A 22,007-nucleotide genomic window follows, 5' to 3' on the forward strand; every position below is an offset into this window, starting at 1 on the left:
TCTCGCGAGACCTCCGCAGCGGCGGCGCGCCCCCCCCCGCCCTCGCGTGACCTCGCCCCTCCCCCCCACCGCGAGCCTCCCCTTTGCCCTTGAAGTTTGACCTCTTCGGCGTCCCGTTCTGGTGCCTCTCCTCTTAGCTTCACAACAGCCCTGTGAGGTAGGCCGGGCTGAGAGGAGCCCGCTGGAGGTCCTGCTCTCAGTCCAAGGCGTGGTTGTCCTCAGTTTTTAGTTTTTTTTCTGGCTTGCCTTCACAACAGCCCTGGAAGGTAGGCCAGGCTTAGAAGGCCCCGCTGGACTTTGAGTTTTTGATTCGAGGAGTGGTTTTCTCCCCTTTTCTGTTTTTGCATTCACGACAGCCCTGGATTTTAGGTTTTTGGTCCAAGGCGTGGTTGCCCACAGTTTCCCCCTTTTGCTGTTTATCCACACAACAACCTTGGGAGGCAGGCCAGGCGGAGAGGTTTTCCTGCTGAAAAAAAAATTGATGTTTTTGATCCAAGGCGGGGTTGCTCACAGCTTTCCCTGTGCGGGAGGCCCAGCCACGCTGAAAGGTTTCTCCGCTGTATTTTCATGTTTTTGATCCAAGGTGCGGTTGCCCGCAGTTTTCTCTCTCTCCATTTTGCCTTCACAACAGCCTTTTATGTCAGGCCAGGCCAAGAGACATCCATTGAAATTGATATTTTTAACTCCAAGGTACAGTGGCCATGATTTTCTCTGTCTCTGTTTTACCCTCACAACAACCCTGTGCGGTAGGCCACGCTAAGAGACACCCAATGGACTTTATGCCCTCTGTGCAAATGAGCGCTAAATCCACAAAACCATCTGCTGCAATCAGGAACGAAGCACATTTAAGTGCCTTCAGTCCATGTCCGTGTGCCCAGATCTGGCCTTCAATCCAAGATGTGGTACCCACAGCGTTCCCTTTCTCTGTTTTTCCTTTACAACAACCCTGTGATGTAAGCCAGGCCAGACTGATAGGTGCCCAGTGGATTTTCTCCTTTACATTTTTGCTCCAAGGTGAAGTGTCCTCGGCTCTTTTTTTCTCTTGTCTTCACAACAATCTTCTGAGGTAGGACAGGCCTGTATAAGACTCCTCCTCCTCTGCAGTTATAACAGTAGGCTGAGACAGAGCACAAATGTGTCACTGGTCCAAGGTCCCCCAAAACGTTTCAGAGTTCTCCCCACCCAGCTGCCTGATAGAACTTGAGTAGAACAGTTTTGAGTCCAGTGGCACCTTTAAGACCAACAAAGGTTTATTCAAGGTATGTGCTTCCATGTGCATGCACACTTTTTCAAACATTTAAAAAAGTGTGCGTGCACACAAAAGCGCATACCTTGAATAATCCTTTGTTGGTATTAAAGATGCCACTAGACTCAACATTTGTATTCTGATATTGTACATCTCTGGTTTACGGTAGCCGGCTGTATGCTGCCTCTGAACATGGAGGTTCTCTTCAGCTGTCACGGCTAATAGCTGCCTTCTGTGACTTTGCTTAATATTTAGAAGCCATCTGTGAACATTGTGAAGGAGTGAGAACAGTGCTGTGACATGCAATGCTCCCTCTAAGCTGTGGAGTCTTGTGAGCAACAATTCTACTTTGTGAGCTACTGGGGCATTAAGGTTGTGAGCGAGCCATTTGGCTACTGCATAAATTAGTTTGCTCTGGAGCCATCCTTCCTGAGCCAAAACAAAAATGTGTGAGCCGGAGGCTAAAAAACTGTGAGCTTGCTCACACTAACTCAGCTTAGAGAGAACACTGGTCACATGTGTTGGCTCCCCTTCTCATCTGCATCCCGTTGCAGTCATTAATAGTAAAGTTTCACGGATTTCCCCTCCAGCTACTCTGTTCTTAAAAGTCTTTACTCCTCTAAGAGATCACAGATTTAAGGCAATTTCACAGAATTATTTATTTATTTGCTCCTCTAAGCTTTTTGTGCACAGGTGTATTCTCTCTCCCTCTGTAGAGTGTTTCTCCACCATGCACTCATACAAATAGGATACATTGATAGTAACACGTCTTCACCCTTCGCCAGGGCTGCTTTCAGCTGGTGTGATCAACAGTGAGCCGTGTTACTAAAAACCTCTGTGGAATTCACAGCCACCCTGTATCCGTTCACACAGCATGGCTCCCTGTCGGGGACTCCCTGCCACGCAGAGAGGAAATAAAGCTTAAGCGTTTATAATTTTGTAGTGACTTGTCGAAAGCCATGCAATAAACGTCAGTAGAGAGCGGGTGACTTGTATGTACTTGTCGATATCCCAGGCTTGGCGCAAGAAACCAAAACCCTGGAAACGTTCAGCGGAAGGGGAGAAAAATAAGAAACAAGTTTCCTTTTCAGGAAGTCCTGCATTCAGTGCAGAAAGCTGGGAATGCAGGCTGCGGGAGGGAGATCAGACTGTGGGATTAAAATGCTTTGAAATCGGAGTGTGTAGCTGACGTGAGAGTCGCGTTCTGTGCAAGGACAAGGTTGTCAAACACACAAGTGTGCGATGCCCGTTCTTTAGCCCCGCAGCTTGTGTCTTCACTGCCCATTAGGGAGAACAGTTGCAAGCTGGAGATGTGTCGGGTGACAACAGGGGGCTCCTACTTGGATGTCCAAGATTAGACACGAGATGGCTCTCTGCCCTCTTGTCTTAATGATCTAGCCTTTTTTTAGCTTCTGCCGTGCCGCTCTAGGTTGAGTTTCCCTTGGGGCGATCAGTCAGATTGCTGTAACCCAGTGATTTCAGCATCTGGCTTGCTTTGGTGTAGTGGTTAGGAGTGCGGACTCTAATCTGGGAGGACCGGGTTTGATCCCCCACTCCTCCACATGCAGCTGCTGGTGTGACCTTGGGTCAGTCACAAGCTCTCTCAGAGCTGTTCTCTCAAGAGCAGTCCTTGAGAGAGCTCTCTCAGCCCCACCTGCCTCACAGGGTGTCTGTTGTGGGGAGGGGAAGGGAAAAGGAGATTGTAAGCCAGTTGTAAGCCTCCATCCTGGTTCTTAGGCGTTAAGAGCAGCGGACTCAAATCTGGAGAAACGGGTTTGATTCCCTGCTCCTCCACATGCAGCTGCTGGTGTGACCTTGGGTCAGCCACAAGTTCTCTCAGAGCTGTTCTCTCACAAGCAGTTTCTCTCAGAGCTCTCTCAGCCCCACCTGCCTCACAGGGTGTCTGTTGTGGGGAGGGGAAGGGAAAGGAGTTTGTGAGCCGCTCTGAGACTCCTTTGGGTGGTGAAGGGTATAAATTCAATCTTCTCTTTGGGAGGTTCACCAGCTATACTTCTTTTTCCTGCGCCTCAGAGGTGGAATCTTAGAGAGCTCGTTGGCTGTGGTTACATGGATCGTTGCTTCCAAGCTTCCAAAGTCTTTGTTCAGACTGGTTTTGCTGGCTTTACACTGTACTCCAAAGCCAGTCTTCTGAAACCGGTTTCCCGCTATTGCAGACAGACTGCTGAACATTTTGGGGCGGTTGTCGCAGAGGCCTTCGGAATTCACACATTCCTTTCCTGCCCTCTGTGCCCAGAGTCCTTCTTGGAGCTTCATTTATAGTCACGATTAGCTTTGTAGTCCTTTGAAAAACAGAAGGAACTTACTTTATCCCCCCTCCCCCCCGTGAAATTGACTAGTCTGTGCTAGTCAGTTTCTTGTTGACACCTATGAGGCTGGAGGGAAGATATTGTGATTGGAAATTGACAGAACAGAATAGGGATTCTCTCCTCTGGCTTTTATGCTTGTAGGGTTGTCAAGCTACCCCAAGGGGCTGATCAGAAGGTGGTTAGCAGGGGTCATTTCGAGGGGGAACGACCCGGAACAGCATTCTGGGAGTAACAAGCCCAGGCGTCGGGTTGGCTGGGGAAGGGGAAGGCAGGCAGACAGCCCCCCCCCTTTTCCCTGAGCCTCTCCACTTTTGCAGAGAAACTTGGGGAAATGGGGGTGATATTTAAAGGAGCTCCAGTGGCTCAAGTGGTTAAGACGCTGAACTGCAGGCTGTGGAAGGTCGGTCATTCAGCAGTTCTAGACCCGAGTGCGCCGCATGACGGAGTGAGCTCCCGTCTCGAACTGCCAAACTACTGACCTTCCGGTCTGCAGTTCAGCGTCTTAACCACTGAGCCACCGCAGCCCTGCTTGATGAGGATACACAATATTTAATAGTTTGTTGTTTTCAGTGAAACAGACTTGATGTTCAGGTAATCTTCTAGTCTTGTTACAACTGTGTGAGGCAGTTTTGGACCAAATAGTGCATATATAATTATTTACTACAAAACTGGTGTTTCTTATCTTTTATTTTTCATTATCAGATGGCAAAAGCTAAGATACATGTGCTTAGGACTGAAGCTAAGCTAAGATACATGTGCATAGGACTGAAGCAGGTAGTACCATGATCTCTCTCTAGTATTGGGTCTGTTTGCAATTTTCCTTGTATTTATAACATGTGAATTTCATCAACGTGTCAAATAGGACGTTATTGTGGGTTCAGTTATAAATAATGAATCTTAGCCTCGTTAAAATGGTGGCATTATTTGAGCATTATTTGAGCCTTGATAAGAAAGATTCTTGTTTGGGTTCTTTTTTTCTGTTTAATTTCCCACACACACACACACGCCTTCAAAATTCCTGGAAATTGTACACCTCTGTGTACATACCTACATGGTTGGTGGTGTTGACCACCACACCGTGTCGCTTATATAGGAGGATGGGTTCTGCAACTCAAAAAAACTAACTCGAAAAAACAGCTAGATCATGAAACCATATCCTTTTCTATCGGTTACTAGGATACTTTTTGAGAGCATCAGAAAGCACTCGTAAGCAGCTGAGACGTGTGGGTGGTGCTGATCCCAGTGGTAATGCTCTTTGTCAAGGCAGTATGTTGTGTGCACCGTGCAGTTACTCGGGGTAACCGAATTTTTGGTAGCGTCATTCGTTTTAGAGAAGGTTCCCCCCCCCCCTCGTTATATGAACTTTGATGTTTGACAGGTGAATGCCAAGATGAGATTCTGTGGGGAATCAAGGGAGTAGTTTAACTATATGCCTTAACGAAGTATATAATGTGTTTGCATCCGTTGCTTTTTTAAAAAATTTGTTTCAAACATATATTAGCCACAAGCAATGTTCCCTCTAAGCTGTGGGGTCTTGTGAGCAAAAATTCTGCTTTGTGAACTACTGGCATTAAAGTCGTGAGCAGGTGATTTGGCTGCTGCATAAATCAGTTTGCTCTGGAACCGTCCTTCCTGAGCTAAGACCAAAATCTGTGAGCCAGAGGCTAAAAAAAATGTGAGCTAGCTCACACTAACTCAGCTTAGAGGGAACATTGGCCACAAGTCTTCCTTACGGAGCTCATAAGGCGGCTTAACAAAATAATTAAAATACATAGAGCACACTATTAAAAATACATGAAACCGAAATTTAAAAATCACCAATTTAATCAAATGCAGTTTTGAATAAAAGCATCTTCAGCTGCCTCTTGAAGAATGAAAGTGAGGGGGCCAAGATGCAACTCCTTGGGCAGAATTGTGGGGCTGCCATGGAAAAGGCCCTGTTTTGTGTGCTCAGCAAGAGAGCTTCTTTGAGAGAGAGAGACCTTTAATGGCATAATAGAGAGCTGCTTTGATAGATGGGACAGTCAGGACGGCCTCTTCCTGTAATCCCGATTCCTTGGCAGAGACAGATGGCAGGACGACCCTTCAAGACACCCTGGTCTGAAGCCACGTAGGGCTTTAAAGACCAAATCCAACACCTCGAGTTGGGCTTGGGAACGAATCCATAGACAGTGTAATTACTGTAGTTTCAGGGTCTCATGTCCTCAAAAACTTTATAAATAGAAATCCTCGTCTCCCACATTCCATGCTGCTTTTTGAGCTTGGAATTGTCAAAAAGCAGCTTGTGGTCCTTCCGTTTAGGAAAAGCAAACACGCAGCTCCATTCAGTGTATCAGTGTCCCCTGCTTGTCTCTCTCACCTGCAGTGTGATACATGCATTGTGACCATATAATTTTAAAAAACGTATTTGTACAGAGTCTAAACTCATTTGTTACGAGAGCCGTATCTGAATGAGACCTCGTTGGGCCAGACCATGTGTGTCATAAAAGGTAATGCCAGGTAGCGGAGATATAAACTCCATAACGGACACAAACACAATTAAAGATTTGTTTAAACTTTAAGTAAAACATGCTTAAAACACTAGCATTCTTGCAATATTTTGTCTATTTAACAGTATCTGATAACTGACACCTCTTGCTTTGAATTATTGCATCAAAGTGCCTGTGCTGTTGCAATCTTGAGTATGCTGCTCAGGTGTGTATCTGTAAGATGCAAACCTACGATGACGCAGCAGTGGCAGAACTGGAAGAAGAAGCAGAAGACAGCCAGTTCCACTGCGGGCCTGACAGAAGCCCTCCGGGGGCCTGATCCAGCCCCCGGGCCGCATGTTTGACACCCCTCGTCTAAGCTATTACACTGATCAGTTTAAGTGCATCGGTAAATAGAGTGTTACTAGACTCACGGATTCTTGTTTGCTTCCCCTTGTCTAAAATCCTGGTATTTCTCTCCTCCTGTTGCATTGTTTTACAGGTCTTTCGTTTACTAGAGGGGTTCAAATTCCAAAAACAGGTGACCAGACGTTTTGGTAGTACTGTGAGTATATGAGTCATTTTTATTTTTTTTCAAGAAGCTTCTCAAGGCACTGAGTAAAACACACTCTGAGCTATTCCCGGATCAGTTACCTTAATCTGAAAATACCCTTCCTTAGTTAAAACATGTTTCAAAACTGATAATACAAGCCAGCCTAAGTTGAGTATAGGTATTTGTTTGTAGTTTCCCATTGGGGGGGCAGGGAAATCCTCTTTAATTATACTAAAAGCGCCCCGATAAAATGAGACAGCTAACGCACCGAATATTTTGCATACATAATTTGAGTACCATCTACTCTGCAGCTTAAATTCGGGTTTGGGGCTGGCAAATTGATAGGGAGGGAAAAGAGATTGAGAACCTTCTAATCTTCTGCATCATCATTTTGAAATATTTCCTGTAAGGAACTGGCAGCATGTTGAGCTTCTCGCTATCTGGAATATACGGCTCTGCTTCTTACACTGACTCTTTTCTTCTGTTGGTTTGTGTGTGTTTTTTTAAAGAACTACACATCAACAGCCGTGTTGGTGCCAGGCATGTCGGACATGCCGGGTTTGGCATAGCTGGCATTTCCCAGTGGTCTCCTTTCCCCCCCACGAGCCGTGTAGTGTTGCGATCTGATCTGTAACTCTATAGGCTTCCTTTTGTGCTTGTTTATCCCGCTCATATCCTGCTTCGGATACTCGCTTGGCGCATGCGTACGAAATACGGGCTGAAGCAGAGTCCCGAAGAAGTCTTTGGGCCCATTTCACACACTGTAATTAATAATAATCAAGTTGCAGCTGCCTCAACGGTGACCCCTTATGGAGTTTGCTAGGTAACGGATGAGCAGAGGTGGCTTGGCCATGGCCTTCCTTTGCAGAGCAGCAGTGCTGATTTCTATGAACCGAGGCAGATCACGAGAGGGAGGGCAGGGAGGGTTGCCTCAGTGCTTAGTTCTCGTGGCCCTTTCTCACACGCCCGGGGAAATGCCGATCGCCATGTTGGGGTCAGGAAGCCATTTTTCTCCAGGTCAGTTTGGCCAGAGATCCTGGAGGGTTTGGGGGGGAGGGGGTTGCCATCTTCCGGGCATGGAACAGCGGTCACTGGGGGGTATGGGGGGGGAGGTATTTGTGAATTTCCTGCCTTGTGCAGGGGGTTGGACTAGATGGCCCTGGAGGTCCCTTCCAGTGTTCCCTCTAAGCTGCGTTAGTGTGAGCTAGCTCAGTTTTTTAGCCTCCGGCTCACACATTTTTGTCTCCGCTCAGGAAGGGAGGGCTCCGGAGCAAACTAATTTATGCAGTAGCCAAATCGCTCGCTCACAAAGTAGAATTTCTGCTCACAAGACTCCACAGCTTAGAGGGAGCACTGGTCCCTTCCAACTCTGTGATTCTCTGATTCTTTTTGAGTGGCCTCCCATCCAAGTACGGACCGTGGCTAACCCGGCTTAGCTTTCGGGATATGGAGAGCTCAGGGTAATTGTAACAGAGCAGTGACCAGAAGCTTCTGGTTAACAGAAATCCCAAGAAAACAATACATGAGATCCAGGTTTGCTTGCAAGGAGATTTTTACTAAAGGATCAGACTTGCAGCAAATGCAGGCTAATCATCTCTCCACCGGGCCTCGAACGCACACACACAGAGCAAAGCTTGCCAGAATCTGAGGCCACATGCATTACTAAAACTAGGCATCTTATACCCTAATTGAAGAAGAAGAAGAAATTGGATTTATGCCCCGCCCTTCACTTGGAGTCTCAAAGTGGCTGACAATCTCCTTTCCCCTCCTCACAACAGACACCCTGTGAGGTAGGTGAGGCTGAGAGAGCTCTCCCGAGAACTGCTCTTGAGGGAACAGCTCTGAGGGAACTTGTGACAATGTTCCCTCTAAGCTGTGGAGTCTTGTGACCAAAAATTCTACTTCGTGAGCTACTGGCATTAAAGTTGTGAGCGAGCGATTTGACTGGTGCATCAATTAGTTTGCTCTGGAGCCATCCTTCCTGAGTGAAGACAAAAATGTGTGAGCCGGAGGCTTAAACTGTGAGCTGACTCACACTAACTCATCTTAGAGGGAACACTGGACCCAAGGGTTAGGGTTAGGGTTAGCTGCATGTGGAGGAGTGGGGAATCAAACTTGGTTATCTCAGATTAGAGTCCGCGCACTTAACCACGACACCAAACTGTTATGATTAGTATTTTAAGAATTGTTTTCATAATTAACTTATAGTTGTTGTAAGAACGTAGTTACTTGCCTGGAGCCCTGCAGTAGCAGGAGAGGGCAAGTCATAAATCAAATCAAATAAATAAATAAGTCTAGAATGTATACACAACAGGGGAAGGACAGCCAGTTTCCATTTGCCATCAACACACTTCGTACTTCTAAGTGCACATATAACGTTGTAAAGTCTTTTTTCAAAAATGAAGAAGAATGTTTGGCTATATTGTATTTTACAGGTTCAGTCATAACATCTGGTGGGTTTTCATTTTTTAAACCTAGACGCAGACAGTCACTTTGATTCCCGGAGACGGCATCGGACCGGAGATTTCGGACGCCGTCATGAAGATTTTCGACGCTGCTGCCGTAAGCCGCTCTCTGATTAAATTGTGTTGCCCCTGTCCTTTCCAACGCTGCGAAGAGTTGTTCACTTAGTGGGGTTCTGTCAGAGCCCCTGGAGAAATCATTTCCCAATAACAGTCATTTGGGAGAATTAAAGTTTATCGAGACATTGATAGGATCCAGACTCTTAACAATTCTTTGTTAGGACTGAGGACAAGCATGCGAAGCAAGCAATTACACTAAAGTTAAACAAGTCACTAATGACTCTTGGCCAATCGCACCTAAGCTAGAAAGCCCGCTGGAATAACGGTATGCAGTTCTCAGGGGAAAGAGGATACCAGACACAGTTAGGTCTCAAGGTTACATGGTACAGATAGCAGTATAGCGGCCAGAAACGAAAGTAGACATTCTCGTTCTCACCCTCCACACACACATCTCCATGGCAACCAAGGCATGGTTGACAGGTAGACTTGAAAACACAGCTAGGTCTTTTGAAGGGGAACAACTAGATTTGAGTCCACAAGCAGTAGCACCTGAAAGACCAATGAGATTTTCAGGGTATAAGCTCGCTTCATCAGATGTGAGTTAGAATGGAGAAGGCTTTTACCCCAAAAATCTTGCAGGTCTCTAAGAGGCTACTGGAGTCGAATCCAGCTCCTCTACGGCAGAGCAATGAAGCTACCCTCTGAAACTGTTTTGAAGGAGTGGTTCTGAAGAGCGAGGATCTCTTCATTCTGGGGGGAGGATTGTCACATCTGGGAACAGCTGTTTCCCCGGACAGAGAGAGTAGTGGCTTTCAGAGCAATGGATGACTCTGGAGCAGTCGGCAGATTTTGGAATCATAACATGCGGCTTGTGCTTCTCATGCTGTGAATCATTCTTTCCTTAACGTTCAGGGAGGAAAGGAACATTGCACAGCAATGCAGCATGTTTCAATTTCAGTTCAGATATTTTGGTGGCGTAGTAAGCAGCGGTATATATCCAACACTTGTGGAGTTTTCTGACAAGATTTGAATGTGGTATGTGTGGATGATTCTGCGGGATCTGCAACCATTCTGCAGGGCCTGTAAAACAGAGCTGTTCTTCAGGCCTTTGGTTGAGGCGGCGGACACCATATGAGACACCACCACCCCCCGCCCTACCCACCCATTCTATTTACCGTGATATGCATCGATACTCTTACATATGAATTGGTGGGAATTTGTCCACTTGCAAAAACTAGTACATCTGAGCGCCCATACAGGGGTTAAAGTCTCTGAAAGCATTTAAGAAGAGGATGGATTTATACCCCACCCTTCACTACCCGAAAGAGTCTCAGAGCGGCTAACGAACTCCATTCCCTTCCCCACAAAAGACACCCTGTGAGCAATGCTCCCTCTAAGCTGCGGAGTCTTGTGAGCAAAAATCCTACTTTGTGGGCTACCGGCATTAAAATTGTGAGCGAGCGATTTGACTGCTGCGTCAATTACTGGTAGTTTGCTCTGGAGCCATCCTTCCTGAGCTAAGACAGAAACGTGTGAGCCAGAGACTAAAAAACTGTGAGCTGGCTCACACTATCTCAGCTTAGAGGCAACACTGCCTGTGAGGTAGGTGGGGCTGAGAGAGCTCTTTTGAGAACTGCTCCTGAGAGAACTTGTAACTGAATCAAACCCTGTTCTCCCAGATTAGAGTCCGCGCTGCTAACCACTGCACCAAACTGGCTCTCTCTAAATTGGATTACCACCGTCTGCTGATTTATCCGTAGAGCTGAATTTTTATTTTTACTGTATTATGGTTTAATCTTTTAAACTGATGTATTTATGTGTTGTGAGCCGCCCCAAGCCCCCTTGCGAGGTAGGGTGGGATAGAAATATAAATAAATGTGTTCATTTGTGCTTGGATAGCAACCCTTCATTGTGTGTGATCCTTTACAGAGCAATGCGAGCCGGATTCCTCCCCCCCCCCCCAAACGGTTTGCTATAAAATCAGATGGCGGGGGGATGAAAAGGATGACCAAAAAGCGACAATATATAAATGCAAGCAATAATGTTTCAGTCATAGTGGGTGATGCCAAAATAATAGTAATAAAGTCTGGAAGGGCTTTCCCCTTGCAACCCTTCCAGAGGCCCAAGCTAAACTGTAAAAACTTCTTGCAAAAACTGATATTCCCCAGGTGGCTGTAAACTAAGACCTCTGAGAGAGAGGTCACTGGCTGGAGCATCCAGAAGTTTAAATTTAGATGAGGAGTGCTGAGTGAATCTGTTCCTGTTGGGTTGAAGTGAAGCCACTGATTCTGAAGGCTTTTAAATTTTGGATTAAAGCCCTGTGGTGAGGCCGAGCCAGCCAGTAAATTTCTCAATTTTCCTGTGATGGGGATTCTGACACCCTGAGGTGAAGCCAAGCCTGCCAGTAAATTTCTCCAGACACTTGTATGATTATTCTGAAGCCCTAAAGTGAGGCCTAGCCAGCCAGTAACTTCCTCATTATGCCTGTGTTGACAATTCTGGAGCCCTGAGGTGAGGCCAAGCCAACCAGTAAATTCCTCAATATTCCTGTGATAGCGATTGAATCTCTGAGGTGAGGCCAAGCTTTCCATTAGGTTCCTCAATATGCCTCTGGTGGCAGTTCTGAAGCCCTGAGGTGAGGCCCAGCCAGCCAGTAAATTCCTCAGTATTCTTGTGATAGCAATTGAATCTCTGAGGTGAGGCCAAGCTGGCCATTAAGTTCCTCAATATGCCTGTGGTGGCAATTCTGAAACCCTGAGGTGAGGCCAAGCCAGCCAATAAATTCCTCAGTATTCTTGTGATAGCAATTGAATCTCTGAGGTGAGGCCAAGCTGGCCATTAAGTTCCTCAATATGCCTGTGATGGCAATTCTGAAATCCTGAGGTGAAGCTAAGCCTGCCAGTAAATTCCTCAATAAACCTGTATGCTTATTCTGAAGCACTAAGGTGAGGCCTAGCCAGCCAGTAAATTCCTCAATATTCCTGTGGTGGCAATTGAATCTCTGAGGTGAGGCCAAGCTGGCTGGCCATTAAGTTCCTCAATGTGCCTGTGATGGCAATTCTGAAGCCCTGAGGTGAGGCCAAGCCAGCCAATAAATTCATCAGTATGCCTTTGATGGCAATTCTGAAGCCCTGAGGTGAGGCCAAGCTGTCCATTAAGTTCCTCAATATGCCTGTGATGGCAATTCTGAAATCCTGAGGTGAAGCTAAGCCTGCCAGTAAATTCCTCAATAAACCTGTATGCTTATTCTGAAGCACTAAGGTGAGGCCTAGCCAGCCAGTAAATTCCTCAATATTCCTGTGGTGGCAATTGAATCTCTGAGGTGAGGCCAAGCTGGCCATTAAGTTCCTCAATATGCCTGTGATGGCAATTCTGAAGCCCTGAGGTGAGGCCACGCCAGCCAGTAAATTCCTCAATGTGCCTGTGAGGGTGATTCTGAAGCCCTGAGGGGATGCCAAGGCAGCCAATAAATTCCTCAGTATTCTTGCGATAGCGATTCTGAAGCCCTGAGAGGAGGCCAAGGCAGCCAATAAATTCCTCAGTATGCCTTTGATGGCAATTCTGAAACCCTGAGGTGAGGCCAAGCCAGTCAGTAAATTCCTCAGTGTGCCTGTGAGGGCAATTCTGAAGCCCTCAGGGGAGCCCATGCCAACCAATAAATTTCTCAATATTCCTGTGTGGGCGATTCTGAAGTCCTGAGGGGAGGCCAAGCCAGCCAATAAATTCCTCAGTATGCCTTTGATGGCAAATCTGAAACCCTGAGGTGAGGCCAAGCCAGTCAGTAAATTCCTCAATGTGCCTGTGAGGGCAATTCTGAAGCCCTCAGGGGAGCCCATGCCAACCAATAAATTCCTCAATATTCCTGTGTGGGTGATTCTGAAGTCCTGAGGGGAGGCCAATCCAAACACCAAATTCCTTTGGTGTATTCCTGCAGGCTGCCTCTCCTAGCTTAGGTCTGTATGCGAAAGTTCCCATCATTTGTCCTGAAAACATTACTCTGGGGATTGTTTTATGGAGGGTAGGTGAAATCCCAGGGGCTCTGGAGGGGAAAAAAATCTCTTTGATGACTCTTTGTCCATTTCTCCCCAAACCGTCTCTGAAGTTAATATAAAACCATTGTGTTTAGGCTCCCGTTGACTTCGAAGAGAGAATCGTGACGGCGATTCAAGGGCCCGGAGGGAAATGGATGATCCCTCAAGATGCCAAAGATTCCATGGACAAGAATAAAATAGGACTGAAAGGTACTTCGGAGTTGATGCTGTAGAACATTTGGTATCGGTCAGACTCAGAGAGGAGGACGGGCCCCGAGTCACCAATGCTCCCTCTAAGCTGTGGAGTCTTGTGAGCAAAAATTCTATTTTGTGAGCTCCTGGCATTAAAGTTGTGAGCAGGGGTCATTTCGTAGAAAAAGAGCTAGGGGAACTCATTAGCATAACTCATTAGCATATGCCACACCCCCTGACATCACCGGAAATGTGTCATAAGGCCACACACCCCGCCCCCAATGGTCCCAGCCGCCACCCCCGGCCTTGCAGCTCCACTGCTGAGCCCCATGAGGGGCCCGACGGTGGACCTGCAAGACCGGCAGGAGTGCAAGGAAGCCCCGCGAAGGCCCTCCCTGGCCCCAGGCAGGCACGGGGGGGGAGAGGCAGGAAGGAAGCAACTTACCCTCCCTCTTCTCCTGCCTCCTCCTGGCTGAATGAGGGCCGGAAGCAGGGGGCGGGGCTTCGTCATGTGCCCCGCCCCCCATACCTCACCCGGGGGAACTGTGTTCCCCCGCGTTCCCCCCCGAAATGACCTCTGGCTGTGAGCGAGCGATATGGCTGCTGCATCAATGAGTTTGCTCTGGAGCCCCATCCTTCCTGAGCTAAAATGAAAATGTGTGAGCCAGAGGCCAAAAAAATTGTGAGCTAGCTCACACTAACTCAGCTTAGAGGGAACAGTGCGACTCACCCAGTGAGCTTCGGGCTGAGCGGGGATTTGAACCCAGGTCTTCCCAGTCCTAGTCCGAGACACTGTCCACCGCATCACACTATTCCAGGGGTGTCAAACATGTGGCCCGGGGGGCTTCCATCAGGCCCACAGTGGAACTGGCCATCTCCTGCTTCCAGTTCTGCTGCTGCATCACAGCTTGCTTAGCCAGACTCTCTCAATCGCTCAGCCATTTCATGTTTTGACCTGGGTCCTAGACTCAGAACTCTGAGCAGGAGATCTCGGTGGTGAATGTCAGTAAATCAAAAGCAGGTTTGCAGCTTACAGAGCTAATGTTTTAAGCATGTTTTTATTTTAAGTTAAAATCTTTGTGTTTGTGTCCTTTATAAAGTTTATATCTCTGCTACCTGGCATTACATTTTATGACCCACATGGCCCGGCCCAACAAGATCTCATTTATATCAGATCCGGCCCTCATAACAAATGAGTTCGACACACCAGACTAGCACACTGGATCCTCCTGCATGCAGAGCAGAACCTCTACCACTGAGCCATTGCCACTCCCCAGTTTTTCACTGGATAGTGTTTGTGGGGGAGACAAGGAATTAAATACAAATTGAGAGTAAAGAATGTCCTGGCTACATCACAAACGGTTTCCCCATCTCTGCGCTCTAAGCTGACGCCTTCCCACTTCCCTTCTCTGCTTCAGGCCCTTTGAAAACGCCCATCGCCGCCGGCCACCCATCCATGAACCTGCTGCTCCGCAAAACCTTCGACCTTTACGCAAACATCCGCCCCTGTGTGTCGATAGAAGGCTACAAAACCCCTTACACAGACGTCGACATAGTCACAATACGAGAGAACACGGAAGGCGAATACAGCGGCATTGAGCACGTGGTACGTCTGTAGAGCGGAGGCAGCGTATCCGTGCTGGGTTTTATTTCCTTAGAACAGGGGGGTCCCCAACGTGGTGCCCATGGGTGATGTGGCCCCCCCAAGTGTCTTTAGAAAGTGGGTGGGGCTCCTACCCCCCATAAGGGCTTCTGATTGGTCATTGCAGATCTGATGGGCTGTGCAGGTTAAAATAACGTCATTTCGGCGGCGGCTGCCACCTTGATATTTGTCTTTATTTATTTATTTCAATGTATATCCCGCCTTGCCTGACAGGAGGCTCAAGGCGGCGTAGAATGGGTTAAGAACGACGATGAAACACAGATAAAATTCCACAAACTATTCCGAACAGTAATATACAAAGTGCAGATTGAGTGCAGATGGCCATCGTTGTGAGATGGTCCAGTATAACTAGACCAGTATCCCCGGTGGTTCGTAATGCCGGTAACATGTGGGCCGTGATAGATCAATTTTTTGTAGCTCGTTCATCAGTGGCGGCTCCTAATCGAAGGCCTGGCGGAAGAGCTCCATTTTACAAGGCCCTGCGGAACTGCAGAAGGTCCCGCAGGGCCCTGATGTCTTCCGGGAGCTCATTCCACCAGTGTGGAGCCACCACTGAGAAGGCCGTGGCTCTGGTGATGGCCAATCTGGCATCTTTTGGTCCAGGTAGAGTCAGCCGGTTTTGGGTCCCTGACCTCAATGCTCTCTGGGGAACATGTGGGGAAAGGCAGTCCCTCAGGTAGGCAGGCCCCCGGCCATATAGGGCTTTAAAGGTCAACACCTTTCCCACACTCCTTTATCCCGGTGTATTTTTTAAAACAATGACACCTCTTGTCCTCCGCACGTGGGCTTCCTCAGCCTCCTGTGGCGGCCATTTTGTGGTTGCGCTCACCACCCTCTGTTAGAATTCCAAAGGTCCCCACACGCTCAAGAAGGTCAGGGACCCCTGCCTTAAAAGATCGGAAAAGGTCTGCCATTTTGCCTGGCAGAGCTAGCAATCGCTCGAGCAGACGAACAGTAACACTTGATTCGTGCGCTGAAGGTCTTGCTGGTTAGCTGAGCCTTCTGGGATGGCCTCCTGCCTCTCACAGTTCGGCTTAGCCAAGCAACCACCGTGTCCATTTCAGATCGTCGAAGGCGTCGTGCAGAGTATCAAGCTCATCACGGAAGAAGCCAGCCGGCGTATCGCGAACTTTGCCTTTGAGTACGCCAGGAACAACCACAGGAGCAAAGTGACGGCCGTGCACAAAGCAAACATTATGTAGGTGGCCGTTATCCGAGTGACCACACTCTTAAATGTTCAAAATACTTTGCATTAATGAAGGAGCGCGTGCTGGGGGGGGTTTTGGCCACACAATTTCCAGAACTGAGTGCGTCCAGTTGACCCAAGTTTCAATACCTTGTCTTTCAGCACTGAAATAACCTAACTCTGCAATAACAATCAAGCACCCTTTTTCTTTTTGGTTTTGTTTTATAACCCATTCTCCCACTTTCCTCTTTTTTTTAAAAAAAAGTAATCCCCTCTGCCAGACCACTAAAGTTTAAGATGGGACCGAGTCGAGACGGATTGTGCTTGGCTTAAATGCAAACTTTTCATAAGTAATGGCTAGGGAAACAAGTCGGCCTCTCTTAAAAGAGTAGCTTGAGAGCACCGCTATGCCTTCTGAAGGGGCGGACTCGAATCATGGTGCCATGTTTTTGTTTGGTCACTCCTGGCACCGAAAACCCCACTCACCCTAGTGCAGTGATAGCGAACCTTTTAGAGACCGAGTGCCCAAACTGCGACCCAGAACCCACTTATTTATCGCAAAGTGCCAACACGGCAATTTAAACTGAATGCTGAGGTTTTACTTTAGAAAAAACAACTCATACATTAACTTAAAGTGATCCAAACAAAGTAAGGAAAGCAATCCCAAATGCTTTCATATACGTAAAATTATTTGGCAAAGAATTCGACGCTTTAATTATGGTCTGGGCCTGGCTGGGGCGATGGCAAACGTGCCCACAAAGAGGGCTCTGGGTGCCACCTCTGCCACCCGTGCCATAGGTTTGCCACCACTGCCCTAGTGGGTTAGATCCCGGGGTCTGTACGGGGCTGGGTTAGATCCCGAGGACTAGACAATGGCGCACATACTATTGCACTGTGTATGCTATAAAGAAACTTGAATAAAGTTTTTTCAAGCCATATTAGGGAAGTTCCTTGGCTGCTCAGATATGGAGGTAAACAAGAAGTTTCTATTTGATTCCAATCCTCAGCTCTCTCTAATTTGTGCCAGGTTTTTTGCAATGGCTTATAGAATTCGTAAGGACCAAGTAAAGAATTATTATTATTATTATTATTATTATTATTATTATTGTTCATTACATACAACACAAGCAGACAAAATAGGAAGTATATTGGATGGATTTCATTTTATTTGTCCATAATGTATTCTATAAGTATTTATGTGTAGTTCAACCAAAGGGTCACAGATAAGACTGATATGAGTGCAGATGGGTCTATAAATGTTTTATGAATGAACCCTAGAGATTTTAAACTATTGTAACTGAATTGTGCTGGTTGTGCACCGGATAAAAACTGACTGACTGACTGATCCCAAGGTCTGTACGGAGCCGGGTTAGATCCTGAGGTCTGTATCGAGCCGGGATCCTCGACAAGCCACCCTGTCCAATCAAATTGCTTCTTATCTGTCCATTTGCAGGCGAATGTCCGACGGCCTGTTCTTGAAAAAATGCAGAGAAGCGGCGGAGAGCTGTAAAGACATTAAGTTTAACGAAATGTATCTCGACACAGTGTGTCTGAATGTGAGTATGACGAACTTCTGCTAAGGTGTACAAATAGCGGCTGTTCCGGGTGCCCTTGTGATACCAACCTGCCTCTTTCCCCCCCACCCCCCTTAGATGGTGCAAGATCCAAGTCAGTTTGATGTCCTCGTTATGCCAAATTTGTACGGAGACATCCTGAGGTAAGAAGATAAGAGCCGGATAGAGAATGGCGGGATTTTTAGAAGCATACCCAAGCCCTGCCTTGTTCATTCCTTCATCCTGTCCTGCCCTTACTGCATGCAGTTTTCTGGCTTTGCCAGTAAGAAGAAGAGAAGAGATTGGATTTATACCCCACCCTTCACTACCCAAATGTGTCTCAGAGCGGCTTACAAACTCCTTTCCCTCCCCACCACAGACGCCCTGTGAGGTAGGTGGGGCTGCGAGAACCCTGACAGAAACGGCTCTTTTTCAAGAACAGCTCTTATCAGAACTGTGGCTTGCCCAAGGTCATCCAGCCAGGTGCAAGTGGAGGAGTGGGGAATCAAACCCGGTTCGCCCAGATTAGAGTTCATTGGTGTACATGCCTGTGCCCTCTGCCTGCTAGATACTCTTGCATTCTCTCTCTTTTTTTATTAAATCTTTTTAATTGTTTTTGTAAAATACATTACATTACATACAACACATACTTAATAGTTCTAGTTTTTTACATATAGCATCTAAGATAATTACTAACAATAGACATCTATCCGAGCACCGTACAGCCCTATTGCTATACCATGAGTTTACCTGCTAAACTCTACAAATATAACCATTTATGGTAAATCTGCTTAGCCGGGAGTATATCATTCATTACCATATAGTCTAACACTGGAGCCCAAATCCTAAAAAATTTAGTGTAGGTAGGAGCATTATTGTTATTCGCTCTCATCAGGGAGTCCGTAATTTTAGCCATTATGAACTGATCCCAGACTTTCTCTTGCATTCTCTTGTCATCGATAAAGTTTCGGCCTGTGCACTGACCTGGATAGCTCAGCCTCATCAGGTCTCAGAAGCTAAGCGTGGCCAATCCTGCCAAGTACTTGGAAGGGCGACCTCCAAGGAATACCAGGGCCATGACGCAGAGGCAGGTTGTCAAGCCACCTCTCAGAAACGTCCTAACCCCACAAGAAGTCACCCTAACTTCCAGGCTCGCAAGCACAGTTTGATGTCGTGGTTAAGTGCGCGGACTCTAATCTGGGAGAACCGGGTTTGATTCCCCACTCCTCCACTTGCACCTGGCTGGATGACCTTGGGCAGGCCGCAGTTCTGACAAGAGCTGTCCTTGAAAAAGCCGTTTCTGTCAGAGCTCTCTCAGCCCCACCTCACAGGGTGTCTGTTGTGGGGAGCAGTGTTCCCTCTAAGCTGTGGAGTCCTGTGAGCAACAATTCTACGTTGTGAGCTGCTGGCACTAAAGTTGTGAGCGAGTGACTTGGCTACTGCCTAAATTAGTTGGCTGTGGAGCCATCCTTCCTGGGCTAAGACAGAAATGTGTGAGCCCGAGGCTAAAAACCTGTGAGCTAGCTCACGCTAACTCACCTTAGAGGGAACACTGGTGGGGAGGGGAAGGGAAAGGAGTTTGTGAGCCGCTCTGAGACTCCTTTGGGTAGTGAAGGGCGGGGTATAAATCCAATCTCTTCTTCTTCTTCTTTTACCTCACAGGGTGTCTGTTGTGGGGAGGGGAAGGGAAAGGAGATTGTGAGCCGCTCTGAGACTCCTTTGGGTAGTGAAGGGTGGGGTATAAATCCAATCTCTTCTTCTTTTACCTCACAGGGTGTCTGTTGTGGGGAGAGGAAGGAAAAGGAGTTCATGAGCCGCTCTGAGGCTCCTTTGGGTAGTGAAGGGCCATGGGGTATAAATCCAATCTCTTCTTCTTCTTTTACCTCCCAGGGTGTCTGTTGTGGGGAGGGGAAGGGGAAGGAATTTGTAAGCTGCTCTGAGACTCCTTTGAGTAGTGAAGGGCGGGGTATAAATCCAATCTCCTCTTCTTTTTCTTCTCATCCTCCTCCTCCTCCTCCTCCTCCTCACACACACACAAATAATCACCCAAAGACAAAGCTAAAGCTTTGACCTGTTTTCCATCCATACCAGCTTGCTGACAGCAATCTGATTTTTAATATGCTCTGCTAGAATGCCTTCATGTACAATCTTCAAACTTGTCAGCTCGCCTTCTTCTTCCCCACCCCACCCCCGGCAGCGATTTGTGTGCAGGACTGATCGGGGGTCTCGGAGTAACGCCAAGCGGGAACATTGGTGCTAACGGAGTTGCCATCTTTGAATCGGTAAGACACTCTTCTTTGGAAACACAACTCTGGGAAAGCTAGATTCGAATCCAGTAGCATCCTAGAGACGAACAAGATCTGGGCTATATAATCTCGGGGAACTTTTGACTCTAAAGGTTATACGCCGAATATCTTCTTGGTTTCTAAGGGGCTAGTGGACTTTCCAAAAAAACCCAGAATTTAAAATCGCAATTTATTTACTTATTTATTTAATTAGATTTTTTTTTAGTCACCACCCACCCAAAGGGTCTCGTGGCGGCTTACAACATTAAAACCATCTGACTTAGGTTCCAAAAAAACCCAAAATTTAAAATCGCAACTTATTTACTTATTTATTTAATTAGATCTTTTTTTTAGTCACCACCCACCCAAAGGGTCTCGTGGCGGCTTACAACATTAAAACCATCTGACTTAGGGCTGCCTTAATTAAATGAACTCCTAAATAAAGGTGTATTCAGCTTTCCTCCTGAAGATTGAAAGTGAGTGGCCCAGGTGAATCTCTCTGGAGAGGCGGTTCCATAATCACGCGGCTACCACCGAAAAGGCCCTCTCTGGTGTACCCACCAAGCAAGCGTCTTTGATTGGATAATCAAGGAGGATTGGATAAACATGTGGAGCAGAGGTCCATCAGTGGCTATTAGCCACAAGGTATAGATAGGAATTCTCAGTCTGGGGCAAGGGATGCTCTGTATTCTTGGTGCTTGGGGGGGCAACAGTGGGAGGGTTTCTGGAGTTCTGGCCCCACTGGTGGACCTCCTGATGGTACCTGGGTTTTGGCCACTGTGTGACACAGAGTGTTGGACTGGATGGGCCATTGGCCTGATCCAACATGGCTTGCCTTATGTTCTTATGCCTGGGGCAAGGGATGCTCTTGGTGCTTGGGGGGGGCAACAGTGGGAGGGCTTCTGGAATTCTGGCCCCACTGGTGGACCTCCTGATGGCACCTGGGTTTTGGCCACTGTGTGGCACAGAGTGTTGGACTGGATGGGCCTTTGGCCTGGTCCAACATTTGCTTCTCTTCTGTTCTTATGATTGATGGGACAGTCAGGAGGTCCTCTCCCTGTGATCCCAATTCCTGGGCAGGGATCATAGAGGAGATGACGGTCCAGGTAACCCTGGTCCAGTGTTCCCTCTAAGCTGAGTTAGTTAGTGCGAGCTAGTTCACAGGTTTTCAGCCTCCGGCTCACACATTTTTGTCTCAGCTCAGGAAGGATGGTTCTGGAGCAAACTGATTTATGCAGCAGCCAAATTACTGGCCCACAACTTTAATGCCAGTAGCTCACAAAGTAGAATTTCTGCTCACAGGATTCCACAGCTTAGAGGGTCCCCAGCCACATAGGGTTTCAAAGGTCAAAACCAACACCTTAAATCAGGCCCAGGAGTGGAACATTAGCCAGTGTAATTGCCGTGATATCCAGGTCACCACTGTTCCCTCTAAGCTGAGTTTAGCGTGAGCCAGCTCACAGTTTTCTAGCCTCCGGCGCGCACATTTTTGTCTTGGTTCAGGAAGGAGGGGCTCCAGAGCAGACTGATTTTTATGCAGCAGCCAAATCGCTCGTTCACAGCTTTAATGCCCGTCACTCACAAAGTAGGATTTTTGCTCACGAGACTCCACAGCTTAGGGGAAGCTTGGCAGGTCGTGTGCTCCCAACACTGATGTACCAATGTGTGTGTTTTTAAAAAAGACCCTTTATCATGGCTAAGGCGAAGTGTCGGCGTGATAAGAGCCTCCTTCCCTTCGTAGGTTCATGGAACCGCTCCCGACATTGCCGGGAAGGACTTGGCCAACCCGACCGCCCTGCTCCTGAGCGCGGTGATGATGCTGCGTCACATGGGCCTGCAAGACTACGCCAAGAAAATAGAGGACGCCTGCTTCGACACCATCAAGGCCGGAAAGGTATCCTCGGCGGACTCCCCCTCCACGTTCTTTTTCTTGCGGGTCATCCGCTTTTTCTGCATGCGTGCGACATACATTGCGTCGCCT

The 22,007-nt window shown here is 47.5% G+C and overlaps 1 protein-coding gene across 1 annotated transcript in view; it reads left to right on the forward strand.

Moving 5' to 3' along the window:
* IDH3A (isocitrate dehydrogenase 3 (NAD+) alpha) overlaps positions 1 to 22,007 on the forward strand; it is a 52,032-nt gene that overhangs the window by 25,583 nt on the left and 4,442 nt on the right. The window contains exons 2-9 of the mRNA XM_015411429.1: positions 6,544 to 6,606; positions 9,073 to 9,156; positions 13,243 to 13,357; positions 14,758 to 14,945; positions 16,067 to 16,200; positions 17,642 to 17,744; positions 17,841 to 17,905; positions 19,939 to 20,023. Of these exons, the coding sequence (XP_015266915.1) occupies positions 6,544 to 6,606; positions 9,073 to 9,156; positions 13,243 to 13,357; positions 14,758 to 14,945; positions 16,067 to 16,200; positions 17,642 to 17,744; positions 17,841 to 17,905; positions 19,939 to 20,023 (837 nt within the window). The remainder of the gene's footprint in view (positions 1 to 6,543; positions 6,607 to 9,072; positions 9,157 to 13,242; positions 13,358 to 14,757; positions 14,946 to 16,066; positions 16,201 to 17,641; positions 17,745 to 17,840; positions 17,906 to 19,938; positions 20,024 to 22,007) is intronic.

Source organism: Gekko japonicus, unplaced genomic scaffold, assembly GCF_001447785.1.
Source record: "Gekko japonicus isolate JY-2015 unplaced genomic scaffold, Gekko_japonicus_V1.1 scaffold3697, whole genome shotgun sequence".
NCBI classification, from domain to species: Eukaryota; Metazoa; Chordata; class Lepidosauria; order Squamata; family Gekkonidae; genus Gekko; species Gekko japonicus.